We start from the raw sequence: 10,007 nt of genomic DNA on the forward strand, positions 1-10,007 counted from the left end.
AGTTAAAACTTAAATTCACTGATTTAATTTCTCTGGTCGCCAAATCCAGTGCTCTTAAAGCTTCTTGTCAGTAACAACATGGATGGAATCCTGGAGGCGGTGCGTGTTTTCGGAAATCTCTCCCAGGACCGTGATGTCTGCGATTTCATTGTGCAGAACAATGGTGAGTTAATGACACTAGAATTCATAAACATTCACTTCTTGCCAATAATCAGCGGAGTGGTTTTGGAGCTTGAGTCATTACAGTGTTGTACTTGTTTCTGCTTTGAGATTTGTAGAGCTCTGTGTTTAAGGCTCCTGGCTCAGGATGCCAAGATGGACCTAGGCAGTGTTCCCCTCTCCCTTGTGAATGGCCTTCTGTGTACCAAGATGGGGTGTGTGTATGTCTAACAGAAACAGTGAATCTTGAGTCATCACTTCTGTCTGGGGGCATATTCTCAAGAAGACATTCTCTTTTATGTACTAGAATATCTATTACATTTTGCTTATAATAGCAAAAAGTAGAAACAACCTAAATGTCCCTCAACAGACAAGAGGACAAATTCATTATGGTATATTCACGCAATAAAATGTTCTCTAGCATTCAAAAGCAATAGGAGGATATATACAGAGGAATGCCATGAATATAAGTTTTAAAACATACAAAACTATCTTGGGTATTGCTTCTGCATAGGTATTCATGTAGTGATGCTATACAGTATAAATAGTAATTGGAAATAGTAAACTCCAATTTAAGACAGGGTTCAGGCTGGGTCCAGTGGTTCAACCCTATAATACCAGCACCTTGGGAGGCTAAGGTGGGAGGATTGCTTGAGGGCACGAGTTTGAGATAAACCTGGGTAACATAGTGAGACACTGTCTCTACAAAAATTAAAAATTAGCCAGACAGGCACATGCCTGTAGTCCCAGCTACTTGGGAGGCTGAGGCAGGAGGATCAGCTGAGCCCAGAAGTTCGAGGCTGCAGTGAGCCATGATTGTGCCACTGCCCTCCAGGCTCGGAGACAGAGTGAAAACCTACCTCTGAAAGATAAAGATTAAAAATTTAGGCCGGGCGCGGTGGCTCAAGCCTGTAATCCCAGCACTTTGGGAGGCCGAGACGGGCGGATCACGAGGTCAGGAGATCGAGACCATCCTGGCTAACACAGTGAAACCCCGTCTCTACTAAAAACTACAAAAAACTAGCCGGGCGAGGTGGCGGGCGCCTGTAGTCCCAGCTACTCGGGAGGCTGAGGCAGGAGAATGGCGGGAACCCGGGAGGCGGAGCTTGCAGTGAGCTGAGATCCGGCCACTGCACTCCAGCCCGGGCGACAGAGCGAGACTCCGTCTCAAAAAAAAAAAAAAAAAATTTAAAAAAGACCGCATTCACCTTTGGAAGGAAAGGGATGTCCAAAGATTATCATTAGACCTATAGTGTTATTTATTATCAACAAATAAGAATTGTTTATATTTATTATGCACATGCTGTTTGGAATGTAATGTTTTATTTTTAAACTGAGTGGCAAGTACCCACATGTTTATACCCTTTGTATGTCTCAAATATTTTTGTATGTCTCAAATATTAGTATACTTTGACTCTTTGTATGTCTCAAATATTTCATGTAACAATAATAATTTTAAAAACATAACTTCCATGTTCGTAATGGAAAATTTCAATAATACAGATATAAAAAGCAGCAGCAGCAAACCATGCTCCAGCTCTCACTACCTACAGATAACTGCACATTTTGCTGGGCACTCTTTAGCCTCTTAAGAGCACATATGTATGTGATGTTGCCTCTGCCAAGCTCACTGCCCAACCCAGTCGACAGGGCCGGGGCTAGAACAGGGCAGCCCCTCTCAGGTGCATGCCCCATGGGAGGAGGCAGAATGCACACTTTACTCACTCTTCCCCAACGCTTTGCTCAGCATCTGCTGAGGGATGAGAAAACAGGACAATCGGTTCCCAGTTGCATTTCCTAGGAGTAAGGGAAACTGGTTCCCCAGAGGCGGGAGCCTGTGCTGCCCTGAGATGTCCCTACACTGGAAGGCCTGCCTTGCCACAGGTTGGTTTTCAGCAGTCTGAGTCTTACACGTGGCCCTGGGAGACTTCAGGAATGATCCCACCGGGAGCCAGCTCCCCGCTCCAGGACTGTGTATTTAAAGACAGTCGCTGCTGGAGGTTCAGGAAAACCCTTGAGAACAACTGGCAGTTAGATGAGTGTCACCTGTGCTCCCTCGTGTCCACCAGCAGGGACTCTTTCACTGCCGTGGAGAGGCAGCTGCTGCCTGGGTCAGGTGTTGCAGTATCTGGGGATTGGGGGAGCCGGCTCTGGGAGTGGTGGGTATTGGGGAACCCACTGCCGGGTGATGGATAAAGCCTTAGGAAGAATGAGTTAAGTCCCTTAACAGGGATTCTGGGTTTGCAAACCACTCCCCATTTCCCCTGTACCATCTGTAAAACAAGAGACAGCTGGGAACCCTGGGCTTTTACTGGGCTGCATTTGCGCTCTTCCCTCGTAGTCCACAGGTTCATGATGGCGCTGCTGGATGCTCAGCATCAGGATATCTGCTTTTCTGCCTGTGGTGTTCTCCTCAATCTCACTGTGGATAAAGACAAGCGTGTCATCCTGAAAGAAGGAGGTGGCATTAAGAAGTAAGTTTCCAGGTGTAGGGTACTGACTCGGGATCTGAAGGACATCGTGTTCTCGGGAGCTTGGGTCCTCTCATCATTCCTGTGGGGCAAAGGGATTTCAACATTGGGAAGCCCCTAAGCTGAGGCTGAAGAGGGAGTTTAGATTCCACTGGCTACTTAAAATGGTGCAGAAATAGGCCGGGCATGGTGGCTCACGCCTGTAATCCCAGCATTTTGGGAGGCCGAGGTGGGTGAATCACTTGAGGCTGGGAGTTCGAGAGCAGCCTGGCCAACATGGTGAAATCCCGTCTCTACTAAAAAGACAAAAATTAGCTGGGCGTGGTAGCACATGCCTGTAATCCCAGCTACTTGGGAGGCTGAGGCAGGAGAATTGCTTGAATCCGGGAGGCGGAGGTTGCAGCGAGTGGAGGTTGCAGTGAGCCGAGATCATACCACTGCACTTCAGCCTGGACAACAGAGTGAGACTCTGTCTCAAAAAAAAAAAAAAAGGTGCAGAAGTAGATTATTGCTACTTTGTAACCACTTAATTTTATAAATAAGGAATTATTTTAAGTGATCTCTGGATTATACTTACGTATCACAGAAGAATAATCATGCTAACAATATTAAAGACAGATTCTGACCTAATAACTTCTCAATTTGAACTTTACTAGGTTAGTGGATTGTTTAAGAGATTTTGGTCCTACTGATTGGCAGCTGGCCTGCTTGGTTTGTAAAACTTTGTGGAACTTCAGTGAAAACATCACTAATGCTTCGTCATGTTTTGGAAATGAAGACACCAACACACTCTTACTCCTGCTCTCATCATTTTTAGGTAAGGCTCTTGACTATGGTGAGTCTGTGAGTTTTATCAGAGTGTGAGATAGTTTTTTTCTGTGACCTGTTCAGATAAATAGTAGTATGCATTTGGGTGACTATATTTCTATAAGCAACAAGAGTATGTTAAAGATTACTATAATTTGGAACTATCTGAAGAGGCTGAATGCTATTTACGATGGGGACAGAAGGACTTTCAACTCATTAGATACAATCATGATTTCTTCTGTGGCTTTTTTTTTTTTTTTTGCATTTTCTCTAAAGTGCATAAATATAAGACCTCAGCATAAATGTATTTCTCTTGTTCAAAAGCATATAGACACTGTTGTAGTTGAGAAAATAGGGCTAAAAATGGCTAAAAGCTACTCAATTAAGTCATGCTTTTAAATGAAGCTGTACGTTTTAATTAGCTACGTTAATTGTCATGTGGGTGAGGGCCTGTGAGACTATTTGGCATTACAATGGGGTTTATATCCTTGAAAGGAAGGAAATCACTGATACAAATCAAAGGAAAGAAGATTGTTTCTTTCTTTGCTTGTTGCTCTGTCACCCAGGATGGAATGCAGTGGCGCGATCACTGCTCTCTGCAGCCCTAAACTCCTGGGCTCGAGTGATCCTCCTGCCTCTGCCTCTCAAGTAGCTGGGACTACAGACACATACCACTATGCCCAGATAATTAAAAAAAATTTTTTTTTTGTAGAGATGAGGTCTTACTATGTTACCCAGGCTGGTGTCAAACTCCTGGGCTCAAGCGATGCTCCCACCTCAGCCTCCCGAAGTGCTGGGATTACTGGTGGGAACCACCTTGCCTGGCCAGGATCATTTTTTACATTTAAAAATTTTTTATAATTTTAGAATAATTTTTTTTCATCCTGGGTTAATTCTAAAAACAATGATTTGGGTCAGTAAATGAGTGTTTTTAATAATCCTTTTTCCCAAATAGAGGAGATGTACCCATCACTGCCCAGCCACCATACTGGATCCGGGAGGCCATGTGGAAAGGCTCAAGGTCACTCAGAAGCCATAGGTGCTGAGTTTTTAAAGTTTGAGTTCAACTTCTCCACAACCTGAGAAAGCTTAGACACCTTTCCTTTACACTCCTTCACCAACCAGAGCAGAGGCTCCCAATCCTAGCTGCATAGCGGACTCACTTGTGGAACTTTTAAAAACACAGATTCTCAGCCGCTCCGAAATGATATGTTATCATCTCCAAGATGAGGATAATTAATGTCCAGCTTGCAGGGTGATACATGAGCAGATGTGTACAAAGAGCCTAAACACAGTGCCGGCCACATAGCAAGTCCTCAGAAGGTGGCTGACGTGCTCTGGAAACTTAAGTGTTGTAACACTATGCCACTAAGCAGGAACTGGAACTCAGGAGTTGTTTGAAAGAATTGGGTGTGCTAGGTCGATGTGAAATATGGTTTTTCCAGGTAAATATAATTTTGTATATGTGTTTTAAAACGATAAGGAAAAAAAGTAAGCATTTTCTTTTAATCATTGAGCTTCACAGTTGGCTCCATGAGCATTAAACTGTCTCAGGTTGTAGGAAGCAGAAATGTATGTTCAGGTTGCCTTAATTCAGTTCTCGATGGTGGTAGAGCATTGAAATCAGCCGTGGAGTTAAAAACCCCCAAAAACCAGAAACACCTTCCCGGCCCCAGCCCTAGGAATTCTGATTCAGAAGCTCTGGGATGAGGCTGAGAATCTGTGTTCAGAGTTCCCCAGGTGAGTCTGATAATAGCTAGGATTGAGAGCCCTTGCTCTCGTTAGCAAAGGAGCTTAAGGGAAGAGCGTACAGACAAGAAAGAAGCCAGGAAACAAGATACTGCTCAAAGCCTCCCAGAGAGCTAGTCAGGAGCTGGAAGTCCCAAGTGACCCCTCAGCCGCTGGCGTCATGAGCTCCGCCCCCTGGGCTCCACCATTCTGGAGACGCAGCTGTGTTGTGTCCGCTGTTAGGGAAAGAATTTTCTCCCCACTTACTCCCTCTAGGCTCCTTCTAGATCATGGCTTCAGCTACCTCCAGGCTTCCACTTGCCGCCCTCCCTGTGTGTGTCTGTTGCCAGGGCACTTTCCTATGTCACCGACTCAGGGAGAAGATACGATTGGCTCAGTGAGTCACTGTCCTGTGGCCCAGGGCTTTCCTGCGTAGGCAGCAGCTACCCGGTGACAGGCTACGTGTGGTTTCCTTTGTTACCCAAGTCTGCGGCAATCAGCCATAAATAACAAGGATGGTGGGACTGTGGGGCCGTGTGGCACAAAGATGGATCAGAAGGAGGTGTGGGCATGGCTGGCTTCTCAGCAGGGGCAGTGTACCTGGAAGGCACTTCATTTCAGTGAGCCCTGCTGCCTGTTACAGTCACCTCTTGGTATCTGGGGGGATTGGTTTCAGGGCCTCCCTCGGATACCAACACAGATGCCCAAGTGTCTGATATAAAATGCCATAGAATCGGCATTTCACCTACACACATCTTCCTGCACGTGTTAAACCATCTCTAGACTACTTATAATACCTACAATGTGAACGCTTTGTAAATGGTTGTCGTGCTGTGATTTTTATTTGTATTCTTTTTATTGTTGTTGTTGTTTCAAATATTCTCTATCTGTGGTTGGTTGAACCTGTGGACGTGTGGCCCGTGGATGCGAAGGGCTGACTGTGGTCCATTCCCAACTTTTCCGTAGCCAAATTGGACTTCTGGTCGTGCTTTTCCCACCTCTGTGCCTTTGCACATGTTCTCTTCCATATCCTACCTGCTCATCCCAATCTGCCTATCCAGGTGCAGGCCCTTCCCACATAGCTTCTCAAGCCCACAGTCATAGTCTAGTCATAGGAAATCTAGACTTCTTATATAGCAATCAATCATGAATTGTGGAACTTGTCCTGTAATTATCCTGTATTATTATTTTGTGAGTTTTATTTCCCCTTTCCAACTGAACCACCTTAGGGAAAGGATATTGCCTCATACAAAGAAGGTACTTGATAGCAGCATGTGGATTGGCTACCAATGGTGGTACCTTCTTTCAATAGTGCTATATCCCTTTAAAAGCATGTTTATTCTATTTTTGAAAGATCTCTCTGAGGCCATCAGCTAGGTGACAGATAAGGAAAGTAGGTTTTAGGACAGTTAAGTGGCTTGCCTGAAGTCATACTGTAGCAAAGGCAGGACTTTCCATCCAAAAACAACCAACTAGCCCTGTGTTGCCTAAAACACCCTTACTCCACCCCACCCTTGCCGGGAGACTGTGGCATGGATAACAGCAAATAAACACAGCTCACTCAGGGAGCCAAGTCACTGTGCAGTGCATCCCAGGTTTCTCACGTGATCGAGAGCTCCTCTTCACGAACCATGGGGACTGGGCCTCGTGGGCTGGGTGCTGGGCTGTGCTTTTCTCTTGGCAGTGGGCACTCAGACCCTGACTTCTGACAGGCTGTGTCTGGGCAGTGGGACTGCTGCAAGTGAAATGGGCATGTGGGTGAGAGTATATTTGCATTTCAATTCTTTTACAAAGATAGCTAAGAAACAAAACAAAACAACAACAACAAAAAAACAAAAAACAGGCCATTTTGGAAACAGGATGAGCTATTAAATTACCGAGGCCCACGTTGAAGTATGAGCACTGTTTTTGGATAATGGTGTGGCAATTTCTATAGTAATGTAAGTTACCTAACTTTTTCTTGCCAAGTGACTAGAAAAAAGGGAGAAGTAATATATCAACATCGTTGGAATGTTGACAGTCTTTCTGGAAAGTGGCTTTAAAAGAACGTGGTCTGAAACTGTCCACTATATTCCAGTTATGTCTTATGAGCTCATAAGCAGTGTGTTGATGCTGAAGTTCTTAGTGGTGTACTGAGCACTCCAGTCTACCATGAGCCCCTCTGCGGGGAGCTGGCACCTGATGACCATGTGTGCAGTTTATTGTTGCAAATGGGAAGTACACTAGGCTGTTGCATGTTCATCATAAGTTATGTGGCAGTGGGCACTTAGGTTTTGTGACAAGGGTAGAGTGGGGCCCCATGTTCAAGTTGGAGGATCATATCAACCTATGCTGAAGAGCTATCAGGTGCTTCTAGAACATTCGACAACTTTACCTTATAAGAGAATGGTCAGGGCAATGATAAATCCCTTAAACAGCCACCTGCTGCTGAACAGCTAGCTAGGAAATAGTGTAGTGAGTAAAGAAAGCTTTTATAGATGCTACAGGACACAAACTTCTAATAATGATTGTGTTGTAATGATCATTGATTATTGTAAGGTCTTTTAATCCTTTCTAATACTTTGCCCCAAATTTTAGTATTTGGAAGCATGCTGTGCCTAAAGAAAGCTTAAGAATGATTGGTTATCTAAATAAGCACTTTTCACACTGCAGGTTAGGAAATCAATTTAGTTGGTTGTGACCAGCATCTTTAAAAAATGAATTAACAAAGAAAGAAAATATCACAATATTACATGTAGTAAGGACAAGTATTGTACTTGAAACATTTATTTGTATGTAAGTAGGTATATGTATACAGAGTCATGATGCAAAATACTTACTATGACGCACAGTTTCTAACTTATGATGATTCAAATCTTAAAAAGAATTAAAGACTGAGTGCAATGGCTCGTGCCTGTAATCCCAGCACTTTGGGAGGCTGAGGTGGGAGAATCACTTGGGTCTAGGAGTTTGAGACCAGCTTGTGCGACATAGTGAGACCCCATCTCTACTAAAAGTAAAAAAATTAGCTAGATGTTTGTGTTTGTAGTCTTGGCCACTCAACTGAGGTGGGAGGATCACTTGAGCCCAGGAATTCTAGGCTACAGTGAGCTATGATTGCACCACTGCATTCCAGCCTGGGTGACAGAATGAGACTCTGTCTCTTAAAAAAAAAAAAACATTGAATCATAGATCTAAATTTTTACTCAATCAGCCTCTGCTACTCTTTGCAGTACAAGTTCCAAAATTTAATACCCCATGTGATATGGCACTTTTAATGTATGTCACTGTATTTACTTTGAAACTTTAGACCTCATTTCTCTTACCTGTAGTTGTTTGGCTATTCTTGTTATCTTGTCTAACCCAATTTAGAATTAATATGGTTTGTGGGTGGATTAACTATAGGCTGGGCCTCAAGACAAGTAACATGGTCTTGACATTAGATTTTAAAAAGCCACACACCCAACAGAGATTTTGCTAAAACCACTAAATCCAACCAAAGCCCTGGGAGGAAGGGACTATGACATGCACAGGCCATACTGCTAGCCGCCAGCAGCTTGGGGAAGAAGGACTTCTACAACAGAATTCATTTTCTTTCTTTCCTTCTTTTTTTATTATTATTATTTTTTTGAGACAGAGTCTCTCTCTGTTGCCTAGGCTGGAGTGCAGTGGCATGACCATGGCTCACTGCAACCTCCGCCTCCTGGGTTCAAGTGATTCTCCTGCCTCAGCCTTCCAAGTAGCCGGGACTACAGGTGCCCAGCACCATGCCCGGCTAATTTTTTGTATTTTTAGTAGAGATGGGGTTTCATCATGTTGGCGAGGCTGATCTCGAACTCCTGACCTCAGGTGATCCACCAGCCTCAGCCTCCCAAAGTGATGGGATTATAGGCGTGAGCCACTGTACCCAGCCCATAATTTATTTTTTATATAACAGAATTCATTTTCTATACAACAGAATTTTATTTTTATACAGCAGAATTCACTTGTCAACAAGTTTAATGTTCAGAAAATCTGGAAAACAGTGAGTAGGAAGATGGTCTAGAAATCTGAAATCACTGGCTGGGTGCGGTGGCTCACACCTGTAATCCCAGCACTTTGGGAGGCCAAGGTGGGTGGATCACCTGAGGTCAGAAGTTCGAGACCAGCCTGGGCAACATGGCAAAACCCCATCTCTATTAAAAACACAAAAAATTAGCCTCGCCTGGTGGCACATGCTTGTAGTCCCAGCTACTTGGGAGGCTGAGAAACAAGGATCACTTGAATCTGGGACATGGAGGTTGCAATGAGCCGAGATCACGCCATTGCACTCCCGAGTAGACTCTGTCTCAAAAAACGAAATGAAATCTGAAATCACTGGGACTACCTGACTCTTTGTGTCCGGAAGTAGCCAAACAGGAAGAGCTTTGAAGGCACCAAACACTGCCTGCATTCTCCTCCCCTCGGGGCCCAGTCGTCTCATGGGGGGGGAGATCTAGGTTTGCTTACAGGGTCTCTATGGAGCTCCTTGCCGAAGTGTTTGTGTCTGCTTAAGAGTTTATCTTAGAACTGCATAGTTGACCACTTGGTTGTGATGAGAGGAAGGTACAAACTGGGATTCCAGACTCCCTTATCTTATTTTGGGTGGTGACACTAACACCCCTAGTGCCAAAGGACACAGTGAATGTACACAAATATTCAGTATAGAAAATCTGATATCAACAGAGTCATGAAGCATTTTATAATAGGATTTTAATTGGCCCTATAAAAAAGTGTTGGCAGCTGGGCGCAGTGGCTCAAGCCTGTAATCCCAGCACTTTGGGAGGCCAAGGCAGGCAGATCACTTGAGGTCAGGAGTTGGAGACCAGCTGGGCCAACATGGTA

The 10,007-nt window shown here is 44.4% G+C and overlaps 1 protein-coding gene across 8 annotated transcripts in view; it reads left to right on the plus strand.

The window, feature by feature from the left end:
• The window catches only part of LOC105492044 (armadillo repeat containing 2), a 161,954-nt gene that overhangs the window by 115,416 nt on the left and 36,531 nt on the right, over positions 1–10,007 (plus strand). For all 8 annotated transcript variants that reach the window (XM_011758886.3, XM_011758883.2, XM_011758887.2 and 5 more), the window contains 3 exons: positions 50–163; positions 2,501–2,633; positions 3,287–3,447. In XM_011758886.3, the coding sequence (XP_011757188.2) occupies positions 50–163; positions 2,501–2,633; positions 3,287–3,447 (408 nt within the window). The remainder of the gene's footprint in view (positions 1–49; positions 164–2,500; positions 2,634–3,286; positions 3,448–10,007) is intronic.

Source organism: Macaca nemestrina, chromosome 5 (assembly GCF_043159975.1).
Source record: "Macaca nemestrina isolate mMacNem1 chromosome 5, mMacNem.hap1, whole genome shotgun sequence".
In the NCBI taxonomy this organism is placed as follows: Eukaryota; Metazoa; Chordata; class Mammalia; order Primates; family Cercopithecidae; genus Macaca; species Macaca nemestrina.